At 41.7% G+C, this 26122-nt stretch overlaps 3 protein-coding genes across 3 annotated transcripts in view; 1 reads left to right on the top strand and 2 right to left on the bottom strand.

Annotated features, from left to right (window-relative positions):
• Positions 1-2635: 2635 nt before the first annotated feature.
• Positions 2636-11690, bottom strand: pigo (phosphatidylinositol glycan anchor biosynthesis, class O). The gene is made up of 11 exons (XM_046067472.1): positions 11545-11690; positions 10787-11265; positions 9700-9843; positions 9289-9412; positions 8820-8979; positions 7388-7570; positions 5613-7209; positions 5294-5497; positions 4218-4402; positions 3924-3994; positions 2636-3456 (listed from the first exon to the last, which is right to left on the bottom strand). Exons 2-11 carry the CDS (start codon positions 11262-11264, stop codon positions 3327-3329), a joined length of 3276 nt encoding a protein of 1091 aa, XP_045923428.1. The 5' UTR covers position 11265; positions 11545-11690; the 3' UTR covers positions 2636-3326.
• Positions 11691-12366: 676 nt separating this feature from the next.
• On the bottom strand, positions 12367-17911 carry stoml2 (stomatin (EPB72)-like 2). The gene is made up of 10 exons (XM_046066723.1): positions 17744-17911; positions 15146-15298; positions 14942-15041; positions 14781-14839; positions 14576-14677; positions 14328-14462; positions 14007-14151; positions 13827-13906; positions 13600-13728; positions 12367-13431 (listed from the first exon to the last, which is right to left on the bottom strand). Exons 1-10 carry the CDS (start codon positions 17786-17788, stop codon positions 13339-13341), a joined length of 1041 nt encoding a protein of 346 aa, XP_045922679.1. The 5' UTR covers positions 17789-17911; the 3' UTR covers positions 12367-13338.
• A 1360-nt stretch (positions 17912-19271) lies between these two features.
• The window catches only part of LOC123981542 (protein unc-13 homolog B-like), a 76473-nt gene continuing 69622 nt past the window's right edge, over positions 19272-26122 (top strand). Inside the window, exon 1 of the mRNA XM_046066430.1 lies at positions 19272-19510. Coding sequence (XP_045922386.1) covers positions 19489-19510 — 22 coding nt within the window. The 5' untranslated portion in view covers positions 19272-19488. The remainder of the gene's footprint in view (positions 19511-26122) is intronic.

Raw genomic sequence — 26122 nt, 5'->3', positions numbered from 1 at the left:
ATTTATTGCTGTGATGTAGAGACAGTGCACAGTTAAAATGTTACATCTGAAAGATCAATTTGTTACAAATTAATAACATGAACATATACGGCGTCAGAACCAAAGCCGTGGTAACCGGCTGAATAGAAGTGATATGCTTCACTCAGTAGCTAAAACGCAGCGGTCAACACACAGGGTGAAATGAGGTGCTGCAGCAATGTGCAGTATGAAATAAAAATATGGTGGTTTTTGAAAATTAAACCATGTAAACCTGTTCTGGTACAACCCCTAAATAAAATTAAGAACCTGAAAACGAGCATAATATGACCTCGTTAAGAGAGTTTCTTCAAAATGTAAAAGTCCAGTCATTTGATGTTATCATTTGTGCTAATTTTAAAGAAATTATGTAGAAACTAAACCACATAATAATACTAATAATAATGATAATGATAATAATAATGATAATGACAGACCACAGCCATATAATTATGAGCCTGCTACTCGTCTAATAGACCAGGAACAGACAGGAATTAGGAGAACTAAAGGCCACAGGCAGATTGATTAATCATTTGATTTACTATACAATTAGAATAAAAGCCTCGTTGACCAAAGTAATAAAGTACATATTGATGCTGAGTGTTCAGCAGTCATCTAAATCCAGAAGTCACTGCTTTTATTTACGTATCAGCAAAGACTTGATCTCAAGAGGTGTCTCACCCACATATCCATCCATCCCAGTGTTTGTCTCCAATAGCCAAGAGATAACCATATCTCTGTGGTGGTTTTGAGACCTGATCAATACAAACAACTTGATTGTTACCTTGGCAGGTACTTTTTCCTACATTCTGTTTTCACAAAATTTCATTTTTGTTTTGCTGTAAACTGAAGCAGTGCCAGACATCTGGCTGTTAATTGCAAATCAAATTAGTTGCAAATCCTTTGTCACACCTTAAATTTGATCGAGTCATAATTTCACACTTATAAATCATTTTTTTATGTACTTTCAGTTGCACATTGTGAGCACAATGAAATATGGGAACATTCAACCCTGTCCAGTATATATATGCTCTAACCATGTACAAATCACAGTCTGTAATTTGCATTTGAAGGGTGAAAATGTAACAAAACAAATTTACAAATGAATTAGAATAAGGGTCATTCTGCATCTCAAAGTTGGTCAGTAGTCTTTAAAACGAGTGTAATTTATTTGCTTGGAAAAACAGGTTTTTAATTTGCAGCTCACTCTCACTGTAGGGGCCCATTTTCTCAGTCATCAAAACGTGTCATGTTTCAGGTTTACCCATATGAATCAAAAGCAGATGAATGAAAATGGGCAGCTGAAATAACATCCCATTGTTTAGAACAGATTTAGAGGTACATGAAGAAGTGATGCTACTTCTTGCAGTTTCTACATGAAAGATCACGGTGTGCCTAGATCTCTCATGTAAGAAATGCAATTTGAGCCGCTCCCTTTATAGGCAGGCTGAGGCATGCTTAGAAAGTTTTTTGAATTGGATCCTGTCCTTTGCCTGTTTGTACAAGTGAGATGTTTGATGACTAACAAACTTATGGGAACTGGAAATGTGGAAAGCCCCAGTGAATAATGAATGAAGCACCTTGACTGATGGACATTAAAACATATCTCCCTCCATCAAGTCCTTGGATCAATAAGCAAAACATTAATGATTACTTTTATGAACCATAGAAATAGTTTGCACTGCAACAATAAATAATTTTAAAAGTTGAAACATAAACCACAACAGGGAATATGTTGAGACGAACCTAGATACTTAAATATAAGTGACTGTGAGGTCAAGATGTCATGTAAAAAAGTTTTATTACATTTTTCAACAGAATGTAAAATAATTTTGATTAGTCAATTATTTATATATTAAACATTTCTGAACAGGAAAAAAACAAAACAAAAAAAAAAAGTGTCCCATCATCACGCAACCTAGCCAAACCCTCTCATGGGCTGATGTCAGCAGCCGCTCTAAATCACCACTCACTCCCATACATCAGCCTGAGAAATGCAGTACTATTGCATTGTAGCTATTTCAACCTGAGCTCAACACCCCTTCGATATCATGCATTAGCTAACGAGCCAACACTGACTCAGACGTCCTGCAGAAATAAATTAACTGACGGCGTTTCTGGAGGTCCTGGATTGAATGACCCTGCCAACTTAATGACATCGCACACACACGCATACACACACAAAAAAAGTATTACTTAAAGCTAGGCACCTATTCCGAGGTGGAAAAGGTGTATGAGGCCTAATTAAGACAAAAGATTAATTTGAGATTAACGTACCATCCGTGATTTAAAAAGTGAATGAATTATAAATAGGCATTAGAGTTAGGAATCAAAGACCAGGACAGATTAAGAACCCAAAACTGTGTAAAAAAAACCAAAAAACAACAAAAGAACATTATATGAATTGGCAGTAACCAGACACGCTAGTTATTTCAATAACTTCAAAATACAAAAAAAAATTATAACGGGAAAAGTTCCTCCAGCAGATACTTAGATGATAGACAGTAATGCACTTGTCCATGTGGAGTAGACCAGCTTGCAAATTGATCATGAAGTAGCTCCAGACATTGGGTGGCAGATTGGCTTTGAACATGCCATCCTGTAGCTAAAGAGTCACAGATTCAGTTTCTGCAGTAAGACGCCGAACCGTCATCTGCTCATTTATTGTAGTTCACTGTGGAAAAACAGCTTAATGGCTTCAGTGTAAATTTGACTTTTTTTCCTCATAATATTAAACAGCCATTCTGTTGCACATACATATATGTCAGCCTCAGTTATGAAGTGAGAAAAAAAAAGTTAGTAATAAATGCTGAAGTTGCTAGCCAGCTGTGACAGGCATAGCTAGTGTAAACTGTTTATCATTTTGTGTATTTAGTGAAGCTTTTTGACTGCTGCACTATGAAGTACTTCATAACAATAATCAAGATTTCATTCATGCTGTAATTTAGAAAACAAGGGTTTTGGGAGAGACATTCAGAAACTGCTGTCCTCTCTCTGACCGCAATATGACCTCATCAGCTGAGTGAGGTGGTTTAAAAAAAGAACAGATGCTCAGAGTTCAAAATTGGACATCCCTCTGGCTGAAAAGGAGGCGGCCCTCAGTGTCAGTAGTGCCCCCAAAAGAGTTACAGTAAGAGGCAACCTCACATAATCCACATGTTTGTGGGGATCCTTGTATGAGACACCGATGGCAATGTCTTTATATGAAAACTTTGCAGTGAACACCCTGTCCATTTTCTGGGGCACAGTGAGCTCTGGTGGCCTTCTGTGGAAAAGCAGCAGCAGTAGCGGTAGCAGCGGCGGTGCCGTCGCTACCTGGATGTATCAGGGAGAAGTCTCTTAAACCAGCGGCCCACGGCCACGTCTACTCTCAGCACTAATGTGACCCCGAGCAGCAGAGATGCGCTGCCCACCAGGAACCCTGAGGCCTCAAACATTAACCTGGAAGGAGAAAACAGGGGACTGATTAGAATTTAAAATCACCTCCAATGAGCTGTGTACTAATAATGGCTGTGCAATACACCTACATAACAATATGATGATATAGTACATCTTAACTAGATAATAAGCAATTACCAATCATACAATGCAGCTCCAAGACTACATTTCTGTAACATATTTATTCAAAATACTTATCTGTAAATCTTTTGCACAATTAAAATTATTTGGACAAAATCTTTCAGAAAAAAAAGAAAGAAAACAACACTGCACCTTCACAAGCATTCACTAAAATTCACTGGACTGGGAATAACATGCACAATAACATTAATAAAAATAAAAGAAGGAATTGCTCCTTTGAGTTAAGCAGCTGAAATATGTCATTTTGGCAGTTACAGCATGTCCATATCCTCAGAAGCCTTTACTGTTAGTGAGTTTGTGTGAGCTGGAAAATCCATTCAGGCACTTACTTGGGTGCAAAAACCTTCCACACCATTAGGTGTCTCCTGAGGATAGCAGCTGCACAGACTGAAGCAAAGAGCTGTGAAGAGATGCACAGATACTGACTGGTGTGATACACAATGGGGGGGAAATGAACAAAAGAAAGAACAATAAAATAAAACACTAAAAAGGGACTTAATCCCAGGTCATAGGTTCCTGAATTAAAACAAATGTTTCAGATTGGTGACCAAACAAACAGTTCACAGACGATCATTTTGTGACTCTAATGTGTGCATCTGCACAGACCGAAACAAACGACGTACCTGTGCTCCGTTGATAAAGAGGTAGCGTGTGGCGAGCTGTAGAAGAGCTGAGCTGAACTGCTGGGGGTTTTCTCTCAGTCTCATCTCCATCACAGCGTCCTCTCCTTCGTCCCCGCATGCTCTTCCTCCCTTGCTTCCGCGCACCTCACACACCAGGGGCCAGAACAGCAGAAACGGACAACCCACTGAAGACAACAAAGACATGGACACGGATACAAATCAGTGAGCAACATGTTGGTGGATTCACATCAACTCTATACATTTGCTGCTTTGTTTGATTTCCTTTCTTTTTAGATTAATTCCATTTGCTCTCAAGTTTTTATATTTCCACAGCGCACCGTCTACTTTTCTTTGGTGGGTTTTCTGGTTATAACAAAAAATGAAGAAGAAGTGGTACTAAACTTAAGATCTCTGGTGTAACAAACCCATGCTTTACCAGCTGAGCTGAACTCAGTGCTGCAGTCGCCGTGCAGGTTCACTGAGAATTTACACAGCTGTGGTGCATGATAGCACGCTCTGTTTGTTTCCGCTCCTGGGGACCAACCATCAGACTAAACCTTTTACGCAAATAGACCTCTAATGTTCCCAAATACTGCACTTTAATGTCCCCTTTAATAGATTTTAAACATTGATGGGACAGTATTTATCATAACACATAAACCCACGATGCCAAGCTTGCACCCTTACACCCAACAGAAAATCTTCAACGTCTCATCATTTCTGTAAGTGTCAAAGTTAAATTCTTAACTTGATCTTGAACTCTTCTTACAAATATGTTCTCTCATTTGTATTTTACAATGACATTTAATGGTTCAATGTGTTACATTTATATTATGCTAAGAGACTAATAAAATAATACTTTTAGAACATTGTATTTTATTTAGATTTTTAAAAAAAATCTAATTTATTTTAAATATTTAATCTTTTTATATTGCTTATTGTATATTCTAATTACTTATTATATAATATCCTTAACAGCCTAATTTCCCTAAAAAGGACCATGATTTTTTAATCATATTTTTTAATCATATTAAACTTACTAATCCACTTATTGCTTCTACAATATTAATAACTACCTGCGAACAAGATGTGTGAGGCAAAAGTGTTGAGGGTAACCAGCGAGGCGGGCAGTATGGTGCCTGTGTGCCCATCAGGGAATCCCACGAAGGCAGCGCCCCACTGGATGGAGGGGAAGGTAGGAAGGTGACCTGTGGCGTGGAAGAACTGGGTGGCAGCCAGGGACCACAGCACTACTGGTGTCCAGGGCACATTAAAGCCACCTGAGGGAAACAATGAGAGGTGGCTGAGCATTGCAGATTTGTTTGTTTTGTTAGATAGACCACATCATAAGAGACAAACCACAAGTGAAAAGATGTGTGATTCTGAGACTCTCACCAGAATATGAATCATTCAGGCCACTGAGGGTAGTGGAGGAAGCGTGAATGTGCAACAGAGCTCCCATTTCAAGCAGCAGCAGGAGGAAAGACAAAGCCATGCCCTCTGGGTGCAGCAGCAGCAGACCAATTCCCAGCAGGCCACAAAACAGCAGCAAAGGGGCAGAGTACACAGTTCCCAGTCCGTAGGCCTTCACAGCGGGCGTGTTGTCCACCTCACCACTCCCGCTCAGCTCTCCGTCGTCCAGGGAACGGCGCATGCGCTGGTAGATCTGGGGGATGAGGTGGTGCAGCTCAGCTTGGGGGCTGATGCCGGTGCTCGCTCGGTAGCTGGGCGGGGGTAGAGACGAACCTCGGGATGACGCTCCGGACCTGGGCTTCATGAAAACAGTAAGAGGATCTAGCCAGATCAGGAACAGCCCAAGTCCCAGGAGACAGAAGGCGGCCCTGGGGAGGGCCAGCTGGGCCAGGCTGATCAGCTCGGCTAGGTTCCTAAAGCTGTCCTCTGAGGTGGCACTAACAGCCCAGTGCAGCCCCAGGCACACAGACAGCAGTGGGAGGATCCAGCGGGCCGTGAACACCGTCCCACCTGAGGAGTTGAGGTTACCGTAGTGGCGGAGGCAGCGTCTTAGCAGATATGTCCACAAGCCCAGGGAGAAGACAGAGAGGACATAGTGGAGGTTCTTCAGCTGGCTGTCCTGCAACCGGGAAAGAGGAGACAGGAACGGGGAAGGCTGGCAGGAGCCCTGTTCTTCCCGACAGCCGTGGAAGGAGAGGGAGAGGTAGAGGCCGCCAACAAGAAGTCCTAAGCAGGCTAGCAGGGTGCTGCTTTCTTTCCTCACAGTCGATGGGGACAGGGCTGCGGAGGGCAGGAGTCCTGCAGGCTTCAGAGGGTCGTGGCTTGAAGGGAGGAGCAGGCCATCCCAGTTGAGATGGATGGGAATACAGAGAGCCAGAGAGAACAGCAGAAAGGTCACTGCACGGCCTTCAGCGATCACGTAGCTATCTGAGAGCAGGGAGGCACAGCGGAGGAGCAGCACCAAAATGGGGGGGGCGAGGAGGCGGCATGGAGTCAGCCAGCTGGCACACTTGAGAGCTTTAGAACCGTTCTTTGCCACAGTAATGATTCTGGATTGACGAGCCCTCCAGAGAAAGAGAAGTTCAGAGCTGAGGGCAGCAGCTGCCAGGCACCACGCTACCTCCATGTAGCCCTGTGTGAGCAACTGACCAGCAGCCATGCAAACCCCCGCTGTCAGCGCCACGATAACCGGGGCCTTCAGTCCGGGACCTGTCTCCCTGATCAGCACAAGGGACAGCTCAGATAGGACGAAACACATCAGGCAGGCAAACGCCAGGATGGCTAAACCTGCCACCATTTTGAGTGGGTTGAAGCGAGCCCAGGTAGCTCGACAGGTGTCTCTGACGGAGGTGAGGTAGGCCTGCAGGGAGGTGGCCAGCTGCGGGGAGGGTGACCTACCCTCTCGTATCATGGTGAGGTACTCAGAGGAGAGGCGGGAGAATTCATCTTTCAGCTGAGAGAGGCTCTGTGGTGGGATGTCTTTGGCCATTCCAGAGTACGTCTCCAGGAAACGGTTGACCTTTAGAAACACAATGATCACAGGAGGGGACATTATATGCACAGAAAGAAACAAAAATACACACAATTACTGAACGTGCTCCAGGATATATCAAGTTTGAGGTTGTTCTTGTGTGAGGACATAAAAAACACTGAAAAAATACCCACTGTGGTAGACAGCTCCTAACTGAGCAGAGTACCTGTTTTGCGTTGATCCACAGTGCCTCCAGCTGGCTGAGACCTCTAACTGCGCCCTCTGTCTGCCCGTGAGGAGGGAATAAAGGCAAGAGCACCTGCCCCACACTGCTGTACGGGATGGGAACTCCAAGCAGCAGAGCCAGGGTGGGCACCAGGTCTGTCTGGGGCACCACATCTGGATCACTCTTCAAACATGAGAAAACAAAAGTCTGCTGTGTTAAATCACTACTGCATTTATCTATCTATTTAAAGGGCTGCTCTGACATTTTAGAAGATCCTCTGTGTAATGAGAACACTTCAACAGAGTGTAACCTTTGAAAAAAGGAATAAGTCAGTCTTCTTCTTACAATGAAAGGTTCGTTTATAAGCAATAAAAATAACCGTTTTGGCACTAAAGCCCTTCTTGGTCAGATAGGACCTGTCGGTCATGATGGCATGGCTAGCCGGACCGCTATGTAAAAGCATACACAGTTGTAGGATTATGCTAAAATATTTTGTTTAGTATGAATGAGCGAATGAGGCATTTTGACATTCTTTAATATTTATTTGATCTGTGTGTGAAAGCGGCTGACTGTATTTTATTTTGCTGAAGTTCTTGTACAGCTGCTTGTTATCCAGCCCTCATTAAGAGGACTGGCAAAATAAATGTTAGTGAATTTCTTCACTCCATGTGAAAAATAACTCAATGGATAATAAGAGAGTTTCTCAGTGTCTAATAGGACGTCATGTATAATAATGTCGCCTTTCCTTGTAGTAGTGCTATTTCTGAGTGTATTATGTAACGCTCCAATAACACTGCAATTATGGAAATCAGCGCTGAAGTTCACTTTTCTAGTATGAGATCCACTTTCATCCCTGAGAAGGCGGAGACCACCTGTCAGCATCAATTAAGCGGATTCAGGGAACTGCACACCCGACGATGAACACAAAAAAGATAATGCATGGAATGGTTGGATGTTTCATATTGATGAGCCAACTACTCTGTGGATCTGGCGAGGTAAGCATGATATAAGTGGATATTTGCTGATAAAATGTTAATACTAATAATTGTCCTTAATTAGCTCACTGTCAACGGTTTGTTTGCCTGTTCTGTTAACAGTGCTTATGTCTCACTCTGAATTTCATTTACATCTAGTTACTGATTACTGGAATGTGGCATTTAGGGTTAGAGACAGATTAGGAAATCCAGTCAGCAAATCTAGTCTAACTGAGCCAAGCCTGGGCCTATTATCAATTAGATTTGTTATAACTAGGGCTCACACCAACCTACCGTAACCCCCCTTCCCGTCGTTCAATCGTTCAAAACATGGTTGGATGCGCCACCGGAGCACCAAGAGAAATATTATACTTTTTTATCATCACTGTTTATTCTTACTACCTTAATTTATAACTCATCTCAAGTTAAAAAGTGAAAAAGGCGGCTACTCTACTGACCTGTGACGGCGGTTGGGGAAACAGAGGGGTAGGACTGTAGAGGAAGATAGCAGCATCGGTCTCCTTCTGACTCTCTCCCCCATGATCTCCGGTGTCCGTCATCCCGTGGTCTCCCATCACCACCAAGAGGGTGTCATTCTGCAGACGGTCAATGACAGACCTGGAGGGAAAGGATAAACAGGGTCAAAGTTCCTGCAGTTGAAATCAATGATTGTGAAGAAGAACTTTCCAATTTTAATTATTAATTAAACATGAATTTTTAGCAGTGCTAAAATGGTGACTTGTGCATTCTGCAGTCACTGTTAGCAGTTTCACTCCTTAAAAAACAAAAACTTCAAGTACAATATCAGTGTTACTAAGTGACATGACATATCTACAACACTACAGGTGCACTATGACAGCACACGATGGCGAGTGCAGCTGGGGGATGCTGTGAAACAAGCTCGCAGCAGCTGTACTGTCGTCTGACCTGATGACTCCATCCATCTGGGTGAGCTTGTCGGCCATGGCCGGGTGGTCGGGACCAAACCTGTGACCGCAGTGATCCACTCCAAGGAAATGTGCGACTAGGACGTCCCAGTCATCCCCAACCACTGTCAAAACCAACAGCGAGTGAGAGATGGAGACATGTGAAGAGCAAGTACAACACAAGACGGGCACAGACGTACAGAATAGCAGTGGACCTAATTTTACAATTCTACTTTGCATACCATTAACAATGTGTCAATTGCTTATGGTCTTGCATAGCTCACCAGTAAAAGTACTGTTCTGCCAGGAGTTAGAAGTTTCTTTCTCACTGTAGCCAGCACATAATGCACGTTAAAATGTAAAAATGTACACTCTCATGGCACAATAAAACCCATAGTAAGTAAATACACACTAGTTGTGTAGAGGTGCTGGAGGATCCCGTTGTCCACAGTGTGCAGGTCCTTGACATTGAAAGAGGGGAAGGGCAGAGAGCGGTGGAACTTCTTAGGGAAAAGACTCTCCCACGTGTCATCGCCCATGAACACCACTCGCTTGCCTGTGAGGGGAAACACAAAATCAGACAACGGTATTAGTTTGGTCAAACACATTTTCACCTAGTTTTTTAAACTGGATTTGAAGGTTTGTAAGCGTGATTAAGCGTGATGTAAAAGGGGGGGGGGGGGGGGGGGGAATTACAGTGCGACTGTCTAGATGCTCATTTTTCACAAGTAGCATCGAATGTGAGATAACAGTGGGCCAACATCAACAAAAAAAAACTAAAGAACTCCTCTTGTTCACGCTTTTCAAGACTTTCAAATTCCAAAACGTTCAACTGTGAAAATTATGAAGTTCAAAGTCTTAATTTAAGTTCATCTTATTCAAAAAAAAAAAATTATTAAAAATCTTAACTGAGAGGAAGCCTCTTTTGCAGGAAATCCCCAGTCACATTCGCACAGTTACACATTCACACCTGGAAGCTGCCTAGTACAACCACAGGCTGATCTGCTGGCCACTGAGCAGCTCCACTGGAGCAATTGGGGTTAAAGGGGCATGCTCAAGGGCACCTCAGTGGTGGTAAATGAGGGAGGGCAAGCACTGCTTGTTCACTTTTCCACACCCACATTTATCCTGCTGGTCCAGGGATAGAACCGGCGATCTCCCGGTCACAAGCTCGCTTCTTTAATGACAGTGAAGACGAGGTATATTCTTCTTTTCTTACTGATATCTTAAACCCTCGACTGTTCTGGGCAGTTCAGCTAAACAGTAGCCATTCAGCTGACGTTCAGGTGATGTTTTTCCTTCAGCTAATGGAAATACATGCCCTGATGTCCTTCACTGTGGTGTGGGTGAGACCTTCAACATGCTTTAAAGTTTAAACCTATAGAAAGCAGTGTAGCAGCAGTGTTGTACACTTTGACAGTCACTACTTCACCTCAGCTGTCTAATAATCATAATAATGAATGAGTGTCTTTTAGTGTACCCCCTGTGTAACTACTCACCCACTTGTCCAAACTGGTGGATGAGGTTGTCCTCCAAGATGGCGCTGGATGCAAAGTTATTACCTACATCCACGAAGGTAGGCAAGGAGCCAGTGGTGAAGCCTTTGATCCTCTGCATGGTGGTCGTAGGGGGGTCAGCACGAAAAGGGTACAGGCGGCTGTGGGAAGGCCTGAATGAGACAGTCTCCTCCATCACAGGCAGCTTGTTCTCGTAAGGTCGGGGCGCCGTGTTGTCGGGGTCAAACCGGGCGAAGTCAATCTTGAGGGCGTCGATGATGAGGAGGACAACCCTGCGGAAACGCGGCTGGGAGCGGCAGAAGTCCACCGGCTCCACTCCGGGCTGCAGCACGTCTCCGCAGGTGCTGGTCCTGTTCACTTCCAGCCTCACTAGCAGGAATCCACCCACGAACAGGTAGATGCCCACAAAGTACACCGCACACACCCAAAGGAGCAGGGACAGCACTGGGAGCCCCTTCATCCTACACACACAGTCCACAGCAGTACAGTTAACATTCAGGCACACCTGTTTCACACCAAGGTAAAAAATAAAAAGGACCAGCTATGGGCGACACCTGCTACAAGAGATGCCGTTAATGTGTAACTTGACAGAAACCTCAAGTAAGGTACACTTAAACCAATAAACACGACACGCGGCGTTTGGACGTGCCAGGTAATATTAACTAGCAAACATTAAGGGGTTAACGTTGGTAAGTTTACGCTGTTAGCCGAGGCTAGCTCGCCTCGCTCTTGTCACTGACCTTGTAGCAGTCGGGTTTTCGTCCTCTCTCGGCCGGAGGGCGGACGTTAATGTGTGCGTTAACAACACGGACACCGGTGTCTCAGGTGGGTCAGGTAAACAGAGAACGACGCGACACCACGCTCACCTTCATTGGGGCACTGTGCAACCCGGCAGGAAATATGGGGCGGACGTTAATCTATGTAACACCTTATATTTGAAGACTTTGCCCTGAAGTTAGACTCTCAGGCACACCTTGCGCTAACCTTTAGACAGTAAAACTGAGAATAAAATAGTTTTTCTTTCTAAATGGCCTAGTCAATTTCGAAACTCATTAATTTGATCTAAAATGCAATAAAATACAATATCAACAAAAAATAACAGGCTCGCCTCAAGCTGTTCACGTTATTGTGTCCATATCGTCTGTAAGGTACAGACGAGGACTCAAACAACCGCCACAACGGAGAGGCGAAAGAACCAAAACCTTAGTAGTGTGTGGATTGTAATCTTGTGGAAATAAAATCTAAAGCAGATCTCTTTTGTTAAATTAATAAACAATAAATAAGTACATTCTATGTAAAATCTGTACTATCTCCATTATGGCACCCTGATTATTATGCACTTTTATGTCTTCTCATATGCTGCCAAACCCTTGTCTGCAATTTTTTTATAAATGCTGTTAAATACATTTGATACTTTGGAACTCAAATAATGGTTTTAAATCATAATATGCTGAATTCTGGTGCTTTGCTTCTCTCGGTCATGTTCTTGTATCATCATAGCTCTATGGATTTAAAATCATAGTGGATTTTATTTGTTTGTTTTTTTTATAGACACACAGACCTAGTAAACCAACTTTTATTTTATTTTATGGTAATGTAACATGGCTGAACCCAAACAAACAGTGACCCAAAACATGGATGTCAACTTTAATATCCATTTTCAAATCATACTGCCAATGTTTCTTCATCAACAGTCAAGGTCTAACAAACTTTACATTTGAATAAGTCCAGTAGTTTTTCATGAGTTGTTCCACCCCATCTTGTTCCAACATAACTGTATATTTAGAGAAGTACTTTACGGCATCCCATGCCACCACGTAATAAAACTACTCAAGTCTCTACTCTGTGAAAGTTTCAAATGACACATATGTGCCAATTTCATTTTTGCATTATTTTTCATAAACCTTTAAGCATCAGTGAAGTCATTGAAACGACACGGTTGCTGTCTTCACAGAGAACCATGTAATTAAACAAAAATATTCCATAAGCCTTAAGAGGTAAATACACCACCACCAAACCTGACAAGAGTTATTTGGGCCAGCCTTGCAAAAGTAAAAAAAACTCTCTTAAAATCTCAATGTAGAGCAGTCAAATTCAAAAGCTTTGCATCCAATTCTATTAGGATTTATGCAATAATACACAACTTATTTTTGCATCAACTTGCCACAATGGCTGATAAATCAAATTCTCTTGTGTTTGTCTGCCAGAGTCGCTGGTATGCGAATATTTGGCTGAAGGCTGGCGTTAATTTCCCAATCGGACAATAATAATAATAATAATAATGACATAAACAATGGTCAGCGAAGACTAAAAATCCTCTTACAAAAAGGGGTGGTTTTCCCAGGACTCCAAGGCAAAACATCCCAGAAGTTTATAAAGTTGTTCCTTCTGTCCTGCTAGTAGAAGGTTATGAGAACTTTGCTCAGCGATGCATTGGAGCCCCGATAACTGAAACATCATCTGCTTCTTCTGGTTCTGTGTCATTTTACTGCTTTAAGTTCATTCACTGAGTCCTCTTGCTATTGAGATGGTGCTTATTGGTTCACAAGCTCTTCGCTCTTCTTCTCCACCACTCCTGGTGCTACATTTGGGCTCGTCTTTGCCAACGTGCCGTAAATGGCCATAGCCTGTGAGTGCAGGAAAACAAAGTGAGAGCCATTATTGTCATGACTGAAGACATCCAAAGGAACAAAGATACTCCATCTGGTCGCTACTAACATCTAAATTCAAGAGGAACTTATAAAAAGCAAGCATGCTCTAAAAATAAATACAGAAAATGATGCATGTATACATACCTGCGTGACCATTCCGCTAATGTCACCAGTATTAGAGGGCAGGAGGATGGTGTTTGACTCTTTGGCGAGGTTGGAGAAAGCAGACACGTACTGTTCGGCCACGCTTAGCGAGGCCGCTGCACTTCCATTCTGTACAATGCACAATAAAAAAAATTCAGTAATTTTTAAATTAACTCTGATGAATAAGACTGTGGTCAAGGTTATGTCATTAAAAACTACTACTTCACCTGCTCAGTCAGAGCCTCTGACAGCATTTGAATAGCCTTAGCTTTTGCCTCTGCTAAGGCTAAGACCGCCTGGGCCTCACCTGAAGGGAACACAGTAATCGATTAGTGATTGATTGATGATATATAACTTGTGTTACTACAGAGATTAAACAGCTAAACCGCGTCTCTGAGTTCACCCACCAGCCGCTTTATTGATCTGCTCTGCCTTTTCACCCTCCGAGGCCAGAATCTGGGCTCGTTTGCGACCCTCAGCGACATTAATGGCCGCCTCCCTCGACCCTTCAGACTCCAGCACTGTGGCTCTCTTCTTGCGTTCGGCTTCCACCTGCACAGGGGGAACAAAAATGCATGTTAAAACCCTTTTTGTAATTAAGACGTCTCTCTTACATTATTTACTAAAGGCGTATGATGAGTTTACAACCCTTTATTAACTGGCATGAGAGAAAACTTAGCTGTCCATTGTTTATCAAACCAGCAATATATTCATTATGTATGCCCCACCTGCATCTGCATTGACTCTTTGACACGAGGTGGAACATGTATATCCTTGATTTCGTAACGGAGGCAACGGATTCCCCACTCGTCTGATGCTTGGTTGATGGAGTGGACCATGTTGGCATTGAGGGACTCCCTTTCCTTAAAAGTAAAAAAAAAATAAAAATAAGAGAAACACAAATTTAAACATATGTGAAATAACCTTTTAATTACAAGTCTACTGAGTGTGAGACACAGCACTAGTCTGTCTTTACCCTGAACACTTTGTCCAGCGTGAGTTTGCCAAGTTCTGAACGCATGGTGGTCTGCGCCAGCTGTGTGACGGCATATTCTGGATCCTCAACACCGTAGCTGGCCTGGGAACAAGCAGAATTGTTTATTTATATCAATTGATCTGAGTATAACAACACAAAGAAGCACACAATCACTCCAGCATTTTGAAGCATTTCTGATTCTTACCTTAAAAGGGTCAAGGATCCTCAAGTAAAGCACGCCATCAATCTGTAGTGTTACATTGTCTGTTAAAACAAAGCACATTTATTTTAATTATACCGTATGTCTGTTAAATTATGTCACACAAGCTTGACTGTACATTAATCATCAGTTTGTGGATCTCTCACCTAGAGATACAGCAGACTGCTCTGGGACGTCAATGACAATCTCTTTGAGACTCTGCACATACCGAACTCGGTCAAGTATGGGTATGAGGAAGTTCAAACCCTAAAAGAGAGGGGGGTTATTGAGCTTTTGAAATGTCCTACTGTAATATTTGACACTAGCGCTCTTTAATGAGGACACTTTTAAGGGGAAAAAAGGGGTGGTACCGGCTCTAAGATCCGGTGGAAGCGGCCCATTCTCTCCACCACCCAGGCTTCCTGTTGGGGCACAAACAGGACCACGGTGTTCATGGGCAGGCTGGATGCCCATCGCTGCTGGGCTGGTGTAACCCACAACCTCGGCACGGTCCGCTGGCTTTGCTACAGAGACACACGGTTATGCCATCAGTATAACTTGATGAATTAATTTACTATTTTCAAATCTATCCTTTAAAGAGGTGGTATTATGCTTTTTCCCTCCCCTTTATTGAGTTATATATCTTTTTTGTGCATGTAATAGTTTTGCAAAGTGAAAAAGCCCAAAGTCCACCCAAAAGGGAGTTGCCATGTCCCACAGAAAACTCTGCTCTGAACTGCCTGAAAACAGCTCGTTTGTAGTCCAGCCCTTTCTTCCGCTTTCTTGTGACGTCACAAGAAAACACGCCTCATAATGCTCGCATAGCGGCTAGTCAGACACTCCCTCAAAAACACCAGAGGAAAAACACTGAGCTAGTGATCTTCAAATCTCGTTCTTTAAAATGAACTAATCTTATTTGAGTTATTTCGTTCATTTGAACTAGGCTGGTTACTGAGCGCAGTTCTCAAACAAGAAACGCTGAAATATGTTGTCAATAACCTGCCAGGCTGTTCACCAGTCGAGATCTGTGAAACAACAGCACGGCTCTGTTGATAAATAAAAAGTTATGTTACGTTCTCTGGCGGACCCGGATCAGCTGTTAGCTGTTAACACACCACATGACTAACGTTAACGTTGCTATTTGGCTATGTTTTAACGACGTTTGTTTTGGAGAGGAGACGACCTTGGAGGTAATTCGGCTCCAGGTAGAACCCTGTCAGTGCACTGAAGTGGAGCGGACCCAGAACAACTCTCATCAGCTGTTGGCTGTAAACACTAGCAGGACTAAAGTTACGGTACGACTGTGTTAAAACTAAAGCACAATATCACTGCGCTGTAATAACATTATGCGTTATTAACTGTCACATAAATAACAAAATAGATATATAATGTCAGTCCGGCTGTTACCTGACAACCGACTTGCCTCTCATTCGCCGGCGCTGGCAGTAACTCATGCTGCCGAATGAACGAAAGCCTGAGGACCCATGTGAGCGGTGAACGAATAGTTTATGTCTGCTCCACAGTGGCCGAGCTGTCACGTGACAAATGAACGACTCAAACCCAGAGACCCACAGTTGAGAGTTGCCATGTGACGAGTGAACGTAAGAGTCCAAGACTATTCACGCATGCCTGAAAATGAACAAATTACTCACTCAGACTACCCGTTCCTCCTGAGTCATATACAAGATTAGGTCAAATGAACGAAACGTTCTTTGAACGACGCAACACTACTCTGAGATGCAGCACACATTGACAAGACTCTGCCTCTCCTCTCCCTTCCAAACACTAGCTACCCTCCACGCAGTCAATAGACATAAAGTTGTTACTGTGATGTAGAGACAGAGCTCATTTAAAACTTTATGGATGAAAGATACATTTGTTACAGATTAATAACTCACCACTCTGAAACTCTTGCTCCAGTCCATGATGCTAAGCTGGTAAGGGAACGTTTACAGCTGAACCGAAGCCGTGTTTACACACTTTTCAGGACCCGCCCTACTCTGCTTCTGATTGGCTAGTAGTCTATAACTAGGTACTGCGCATGTGCAACTCCCAACAAAGATCTTGTAGAAGTCAGATGTATCACTCCATAGCTAAAGGTGTTCAACACACAGGGTGAAAAGAGGAGCTGCAGCAATGTGCAGTATGACAAAATATATGGTGTTTTTTGAAAATGAAACCATATAAACCTGTTCTGGTCCAACCCCTTAATAAAATGATGGACCTGAAAATGAGCAAAATATGACCACTTTAAACAGGCTATTCAAAGCCAAGTCCTGGCTGAAAAGATTGTCACTTTTATATCATTAAAGAAGGCTATTCTTTTCATTGTTCTTTTTTGATTCCTTGATTAATCGTTTAGTCTTTAGAAAATGATAAAAACAGTTTAAAATGCCCTTGTCAAGAGCCAATTCTGGAAATCTTCAAATGGCAATGGACTTAAGCGTAATCACTCCAATTCTAAAAGAAATAAAACCCAACCTAAATAGAGAAATAAAAAAATCTCAACCTGAGTCTTAACAACTGCTCTGGGAGGTATAAACTACACACAAAAAAACATTGAAATAAATAAATATCAATTCAGAACCACTTATTATTTTCCTTCTGTGCACTTTTCTTATTCTTGGTTAGGCTCCATGCATTTCCTTCCTTTAAAATACAATACGTTATGTAAGTACGTTATGCATGTTTCCATGCATATTTATATAATAGGTAAACAGTGTAACGTTAAAGGTTTAACATGGGCTAATTGTACATTTTCGACCCAGAATGAATTAACATGTCAGTCAGTGGTCAGCTATAAAAAAAAAGGTGCTTCCCTTGTTAACTTAGTACGCACTCAGTAATATTTCTATCAGGATAGAGTGAAATTTCGTGAATTATTAACACACTGAATGACACCAAACGGCTTTGGAAGAATTGTAAGCACGAGCTAACAAGCCGGAAATGATTATAACGCTCCCATTTACCTGCAGGAGGGCCCCGCCGGTCCTACACAGTGTCCGTAACATCATTTCAACAAAGCAAAGTGATTGTATAAAGAAGATTCAGCTTCGTAAAGTGGTTTGTAACTAAACTCAGCACTCATGTGTATGACCCTTGCCGATCTGGAAATGAAAGTTACATCATTGGTGCAACGGTGTAAAAACTCCGCCAGTGCGGGCAACGAGGACCAAATGGCTATGGTTCCGCTATTACGATAATGATATCTACACGACTACTACTACTACTACCAATAATAGTAATGATAATATTAATACTACCATTACTATTACTACTACTAATAATAATACACTTTTTTTTTCATAATTTCCACCCTTGCTGGACACTAACCCTTTTTGTAGCAAGTAGATATTCTAAAGCCAAAACATTAAATGCAAAGCCTCATTTCTTTGTTAGGTCAAACCTTTAAAAGCCCCATATTTGATGGGAAGGGAAAGGAGTTAAATAAAACTGATAATCTGTGTAACAGTGGCAAAGTGTTACTAAAAATAGATTACTACATACCTCAAAAACTCGGATTTAGGCAAAGACGGCTAACAGCAGCATATGTGAATCTTTAGCACATATAACTTTGAATTCGCTCTGTTATTCAGGTTGTTTTCTTTTTTATCCATTTCTTCCATAAATGATTCAATCATCATCAGTTTTAGGATCCAATGTAATGACTCTCTAAACACACAGGGTGGTGATGTTGGTTTTGTTTCAGCTCTTAAGACCCTGCTCAGATTTACTCTTTTCTAACTTCTGTTGTTTGGGGTCTTTTGGTTTATGTCATGGCTTTTCAAAACTCACACTTTTGAATGGGGCATATATATGAGTCAATATACAGTATGTTGTCAAATGGGAAGGAGGTGTTTTTCTGTTGATTAGCGGATGGGTTGCTTTTCTTTAAGGCTCTTTGAGATGAAGGGGTTGATAAACCTGACCTGACTTGCCACTGCTGCTAAAGCATCCAATCAAAAACACTGACAATAGTGTGCTTAAACTTAAAATAATCAAACCAAAGAAAAGGCTACAGTAATGCTGCAGATAAAATACATGGAGACAGTGCATTGATAAAACTGAGAGTAAGCAGAACCATGATCTGAGAAATTGAGAAAAGAATTGAGAAACTAAGAAATCACAGGTGTGACACATGTTGCAGATACATTAGGAGAAGTCAAAAACCCGTAATTGTAGTCACAATTCACATTCTAAGTAAAAAATAATTTTATAATAAATAACAGCTATCTTGTTTTAAAGACACGAAATAGCTAAAATTTCACTCACACAAAAGTTACACGTATTTGGTCCGTTTAGAATCCGTGTGCGTCACCTGTTTCTTCCTCCAACCTGTCCCTCTCAGCGATTGGTCGGATTTCATTAAGCGGTTACCCCCTTCAGCGCCGTACTGTATTCTCATTGGACATATCGGACGCCAGTAACAGGTGCTACTCTACCCCGCCTTCCCCTGTCTGTGCCCTCAGGTTGTTCGTCGGTCAGAAAACCTGTGATGAGAGTTTTAACAATGGCGTGGCCGTGGCGGGGGGCTGCCGCTCTCTCCCCAAGTCCGGCATCACAAAACCACCTATAAACATCGACTTGCAGCTTGTCAGCGATTTGAAAAGTAATTTTATGGAGGTACAATGATACCGGACAGAGTAAATCTCCGCTGAGAGGCTACCCGACAAACTGTGTGAAACTACTGGAGTGTGGCTGGAAGCGCTTTGCCATGTCGTTACTGTGTGTTAGGGGTAAGTTTTAGCTTTGTTTTTATTTCTTTAAGCGGTCAGAAACGTTTTTACAACGTGTTAGTTACACGTAAAACCCGAGTTTGTTGAATTCCAGTGTCAGAAAAGGTTTTGATATATAGATTGAGAAAATGAAAGGTTTTTGATTTGAACTTGAAGGATAACTAAATCACATGTACAGCAATGTTAATGGAACTAATGGGTTAATGTATCTCTAATATTTGCTAATTTAGTTTGGCGGATATTTCTAATGAATATATAATAAGGATAAAAGTTTTCATGTATTATGTATTGTATTTCAATAAAACCAGTAATAGTAGTAGTACCCTAAAATGACTGAGCTTTTACTATCCCCTCAATGTTATCCTCCCAACACTAGCAGTGTACATTTGTATCATTCAGGGGTCCCTATTGGGGAAAATTTATTTATTTTATTATATGGATAATTGTTATCTTCACATTTTCAAACAGAAATACAAATAAAACAGATAAAGTGATACATTCAAAAAACCTTTAGGTGTCCAAATGATAATAGCAATATATTAATAATATAAAACAATGTTAAAGTCTTTACATGGACACATTTCTGGGCTAAGACCAGGCTAAAGCGAGCCAGTCTGGGGTGGAGGACAATCCTCGCTTGCTCTAGCATAGTATACAGCAGCAAAGCACATTATGCAATGTTGTATTTTGTGACAACAACACTAATTTGCTCCAGAGCTGCCAGAACGGGGGAAAATGAGACAGAAAATGATGTTGCAGAGCTGCATGGGTGACTCCATCATTACAGATGTAGCCTACATGTGTGCATACATGTGTGGTTAAAAGAAAAGAAACCCACCAAACTAATTGTAATAAATATTTTTTATATAAAATTTGGCATGTTATTAAATAGTATCAATTTTATTTGGCTTATGTTATCAAAGGGTGGTTTGGTGGTGCAGTTCTCCCCATGTCCACGTGGCTTCTATCCAATCCAGGGTGTACCCCACCTTTCGCCCGAATTGGTTGACGATGGATGGATATGATTATATGAGTATAAATCACAGAATGAATTCCTTGCGTAGTTACCTGAAGTGGGCAACAAATATCCATCCAGTTGTGTTCTCTGTGATAAATGGAGACATCACATTGAAATGTTGATGCCCTTTGTAAGGGTTTCAAAGACTGATACCCTGACAGCAGAACTTTCAGGCCTCATTTCAAATGAATACGTTGTGTGCCCATTTATCAAAGAACGGCCATTATTATAAACATCATAACAGTGTATTTATACCTGTCGGTCCTATCTCTCATTTATAGTACCCTTTACTGCGGTAGTTTTATTACCTTGGCTGTCAAATTGATGATATCCTTTTTGGAAATGATGCATGAAATATCATTGAGCATTCTTCATAAAGTGAAGTTTTGTTCGTTAGAGGACTTGAGGTCGTAGTGGACTTCAAGTTTAAACTGCTGCTAAACCTTTAGTAGGATTTGCTACTTTCTTTTGTCTCAAAGCAGGAAGTATATTCCTGTAGTTGTTTCTCTTCCCGTCACAAAACTTCTGTCTTCCCTGAAACAACAAAGCCAGCATCCGTACAGTTGACAAAGGAGAAGGAGGTGAACATATGGAAGAAAAAACAATATGTTTTAGCATGTCATTTTTATTGTATTTTTATTGCTTATATGATTTTACCTGCAGGTGCTAGCCACAGACCAGGCACAAGTCTGTTTTATGTTGAGAATAAATTATACACTTGCTGAAATATCCTGAACATTTCTGAAAGTTATTATTGTTGGGGTGTTAAAAGCTCCAAATTGTGGCTATTTCATGTATGAGTGAATTACTTACCGTATTCTATCCCACCATCATTTGAATTAGAATAGTTTCCCGAGGTGTCAGACTTCATATCTCATCACAGACAGGTAATCCTGTTCAAACATCCTCCAGATACCTCCACTCGTATGTGTTTACACAGTCAAGCAAACACCTTCTGTTGTGATCGGAAGTTTCTTTAATGCCTTTGCAAATCTTATAGAAGTCACTGTCACATATATGGTAAGATAGACATGCAGGGCAGGAATCCGTTGAAGTAGCATAATCCTAAAATGATCTTGCTTGTGCGTCTGTCTGCACATGCCTGTCTGTGTTTCTGATAGTTACTGGTTAAGTCAGAGAGACAGTTATCTAGAAGTAAGGTGGCTAATAGATTCACTCTTTAGGCACATAGGTACATCTGTTCAATTGCTTAACACAATTAGCCAATCACATGGCAGCAACTCAATGCATTTAGGCATGTAGACGTGGTCAAAACAACTTTCTGAAGTTCAAACTGAGCATCAGAATGGGGAAGAAAGGGGATTTAAGTGACTTTGAATGTGGCATGGTTGTTGGTGCCAGACAGGCTGGTCTGGGTATTTCAGAAACTGCTGATCTACTGGGATTTTCAAGCACAACCATCTCTAGGGTTTACAGAGAATGGTCCGAAAAATAAAAAAGATCCAGTGAGAAGCAGTGGTGTGGACAAAAATGCCTTGTTGATGTCAGAGGAGAATGGACAGACTTCGAGATGACAGAAAGGCAACAGTAACTCAAATAACCACTCGTTACAACCAAGGTGTGCAGAATACCATCTCTGAACGCACAACATGTCGACCTTGAAGCAGAAGAAGTGGCACCGGGTGCCACTCGTGTTGGCTAAGAACAGGAAACTGAGGCTACAATCCACACAGGCTCACCAAAATTGGATAATAGAAGATTGAAAAAATGTTGCTGGTCTGATGAGTCTTGATTTCAGCTGCGACTTTCAGATGGTAGGGTCAGAATTTGGCTTAAACAACATGACAGCATGGATCCATCTTGCCTTATATCAACGGTTCAGGCTGGAGGTGGTGTAATGGTGTTGGGGATTTGTTCATGGCACACTTTGGGCCCTGTGGTACCAACTGAGCATCGTTTAAATGCGACAGCCTACTTGAGTATTGTTGCTGACCATGTCCATCCCTTTATGACCAGTAGTATACCATCTTCTGATGGCTACTTCCCGCAGGATAATGCACCATGTAACTCAAATCATCTCAAACTGGTTTCGTGAACATGACAATGAGTTCACTTTACTCCAGTGGCCTCCACAGTCATCGGTATTCAATCTAATAGAGCACCTTTGGGATGTGGTGGAACGAGAGATTCGCATCATGAATGTGCAGCTGACAGATCTGCAGCAACTGCCTGATGCTATCATGTCAACATGGACCAAAGTCTGAGGAATGTTTTCAACACCTTGTAAGTTACGATGAAGTTTGCAAGTCATGTTCACAATTAAGTGGCATACTGCTACTCAGTATCCTTTTATCCAATATTAGTATTTTGACACCATTAACTATATAAAAGAAGTGAACTTATTCTCTTATCACCCATTGTTATTTGGACTAACGATTGGAAGGTGCATCTTTAATTCATGACTGTGATAGTAATTGGGATGCTAACTTTGGCTGGCAAAAACAGACTTAAAACTAAATGTAACACTTAAAGTGTCTTTTTGTACAACCAAATGCTAAACACTATGACATTTTAGGTGACCAAACTGCTACAATTAACTGCCATGAATTTAAAACAGACTGTGCAAGGGTCAGACAAGCTACGACCCAAAAACCCAAAAACAAGTTCAAGGCTAGTTTAATGTACACAGTGCGATTTGCCTCTATCCTAATTGACTATGTCTATGTGGTAGAGACTTGTCAGTCACAAGGTAGCCACGCCCTAAAGCATACCCTGCTTTATTGTTTATTTTACTCTACAACTATAATTTACGAAGTGAACATCATGCTGTTTTGGAGAAGACTTGAAACTAGTGATTGAGGCCATCAACTGATTAGGAAATGGTCACTGAGGTAGAAATAAATCAAGTTAGAAGTAGGGTCCAATGCAATTGGACTACTTTTTGCAACAAGCGGAGTTGCCCACTGCTGGGCTGCATTAGAAATAATGCAGGTTTAGGGCAATTAAGCATTGGCTTTACTTTTCAGACTTGGAGGTTCATGCTTGTTTGAAGCTCCAGGTTTTCTTTTTTCCCAACATTGCATCATGCTGCTCTGATTTAGTTACTACAAAACAAACTTGATTAGGCTAATCAGTCAACTGCTGAGCTGAATCAGACAGATCCTGACGTTTTTCCATGAAGCTTATTACACCTAATGTTAAATTTCATAAAAATTTTATAATTTCTTTTGACGTTAGAGAAAGCGCTCTTTATTTGAAGCTGAAACTGTCCCGGTGGTGCTCGCCAGCTGACGAAGTTGAATTGTCTTTAACTTTTTGTACGTGACGCGCAGCACAAATCATTGGAAGAGAGACCGATCCTCGCTATTTGTGAGTTTCTAAATAATAATTCTAAATAATCTTAATAATCTAAATAATTATCAGGACATCCACAGGAGGGAATTCGAATGGCAGAGCATCCCTGCAAAACTGGATGTAGGCTTATCTGGTAAAGTTATGTATCCTGTAATTTTAATTTAAGTTAAATAGGCTACACTGTGTAGCGCACAGAAGCCGTTGCCATGGTTACTGCCGTTAACTCGCGGAGGGCTGTCTTATGTGTGTGTGTTCTCCCTCACGCTGACGAAGCCTCCCTCCACTGCTTGTTTGGGTGGGTGATTTGCAGGCTGATCAACATCCCACCCCTCCTGTGACCCATAGTTTAGACTGTTTCAAAATAATAATTAAAAAAACTACGTTACCAAGCAAAAAAATTATTGGCGGCATTAATTAATTAATGCGTTAATGGGTTAAAGCATTAACATGCCCAGCCCTAATTCACATATATCAGCCCCTCCATACATGGCACAAAGATAACTACAGATATTCCGTTAAGGATGGGCAATTTTAGATCATCCTGTCATCACTATTTCATAAAAAGAAACTACTGACACTGTGATCATTGTTGCCTTGCAGCAGAAAACCCAAAAGCTTTTGGATGTGTGTGGAACATAAAATCCAAAAGACAATCAACATCTGTCTATTTCTTCCAAAAAAATAAATAAAAGAAACAAATCTATGTATTTCTTTTTACAAACTGAAGACAACGAGTCTCAGAAGTGATTTGGGCATCAATACACCAAGTTGGGAAAAAGAGAGGCTCATGGCAGGAAAAAGGTCACAAAGAGGCAAGTCAGTTTGGTCCCACTTCCTTCAGAAAGTTCATCCCAATGGCCCTGGCAATTAAGAGTTATTGTACAAAATGGGGCCTTTCTTTCTTTATAAAGCTTACACATTGTCCATTTATTGATTATGGCAAATGTAAGCTGGTAGGAGTTCTGCAGCCCATAGATAACTGGGAAAAGGGTGCCTGAGCAGGGCCAGTATGATTAGCTGATGTGACTCATCCCATGGTAGCTCACCTCGACAATGTTGCTTATTTATTGCTAGTCGAGAAGCTTCATCTCCATGGCGATGTCTTTACACAACAGATAAGTGGTTGCCCTTATAAGTGGACATGTGGGCGAGACTCCTGCTGGGGATCAGGGCAGGGGCGAGTGGACACGTGGCTCACATGGACCCCATTATTAGGTACTGGAGGTGTGCAGATGCTGTTTCAGACATGTGATCACTTTAGTGACAGAATACCTCGTGTTTTTTTTCTTAGGCAGGAGAGTGGCAGGTTACAAATGGATGTTTCTGGTTTTGAAAGAGGAGGAGTCAGGCTAAGTTGGAGATCTCACATAGCTACCGGAAAGGGAGCTTTTTGTTTGTAATGGTTGGTCTTAAGAGAGTCATGTGGTCTCCTGCGAGTTTGTGGACAGCGTTAATGGCAATATTTTCTTTACTGTCTATCAACCAGTGTGTCCTGCTGTGCATTGATGGAGGACAGCTAACAGTCAATGATGTGCTCACAACGCCCTGGAGGTTTTTGTTGGAATATGAGGCGGTGGCAGGCAGACGTGAGCAATTAAAGCAATTAGCAGGTTAATGTGCGTTGTGTTACATGAATGTTTGCCAAGTGAAAATGAATCATGACTTTAATGTGTTGGACTGATACTTGGTATCAGATGATAAAAACTTTTTATCACAGATAAACTTCATGTTGATTGACCCGATTAATCAACTAATCGTTGTAGCAGTATTTATCAGTGAAGAGCTTCTCAGCTGCATCAGATGCAATTGTTTGGTGGTGGGGGATTGGCTCCATGCTTGCTGCATCGGCCCCAGGGTTTTATTGCTGGCTGAACAGTGTCCACACAGGATGTTGAGCTTGTTTTATGCATCATCGCGCCTTTTGTATGCCGAGTCTTCTGTTGACGTACGGTCAAATTAGTTTTACTCCTCAACTGAACACGATGATGTGGCACTGCGCACACTCCTGTCACGAGTTAAGAACGCCGTCACAGAAACTGCATCGCACTAGTTATTACAAGTGCATAAACACTGTTTGCCCAGAGCCTGCTTATTTGCTCTGCAGCAGACTGAATAAGGGAGGAGATATTACAGGAAAATAATTTAATAAAGGATGAGAAACAGAGGCCCTGCAGGACTAAAAACAACCAAACTGCTGGCAGAGTGGTGGAATTATGAGGGAAAGAGGCAGAGTGAGACAGAGAGAGCGCTTAGAGATTGTGGGAGTAATCCCCTGGCCA

Source organism: Micropterus dolomieu, linkage group LG13 (genome assembly GCF_021292245.1).
Source record: "Micropterus dolomieu isolate WLL.071019.BEF.003 ecotype Adirondacks linkage group LG13, ASM2129224v1, whole genome shotgun sequence".
Lineage (NCBI taxonomy): Eukaryota > Metazoa > Chordata > Actinopteri > Centrarchiformes > Centrarchidae > Micropterus > Micropterus dolomieu.
Note: the sequence above shows the minus strand (reverse complement) of the source record. Positions and strands in the feature narration are given on the sequence as shown.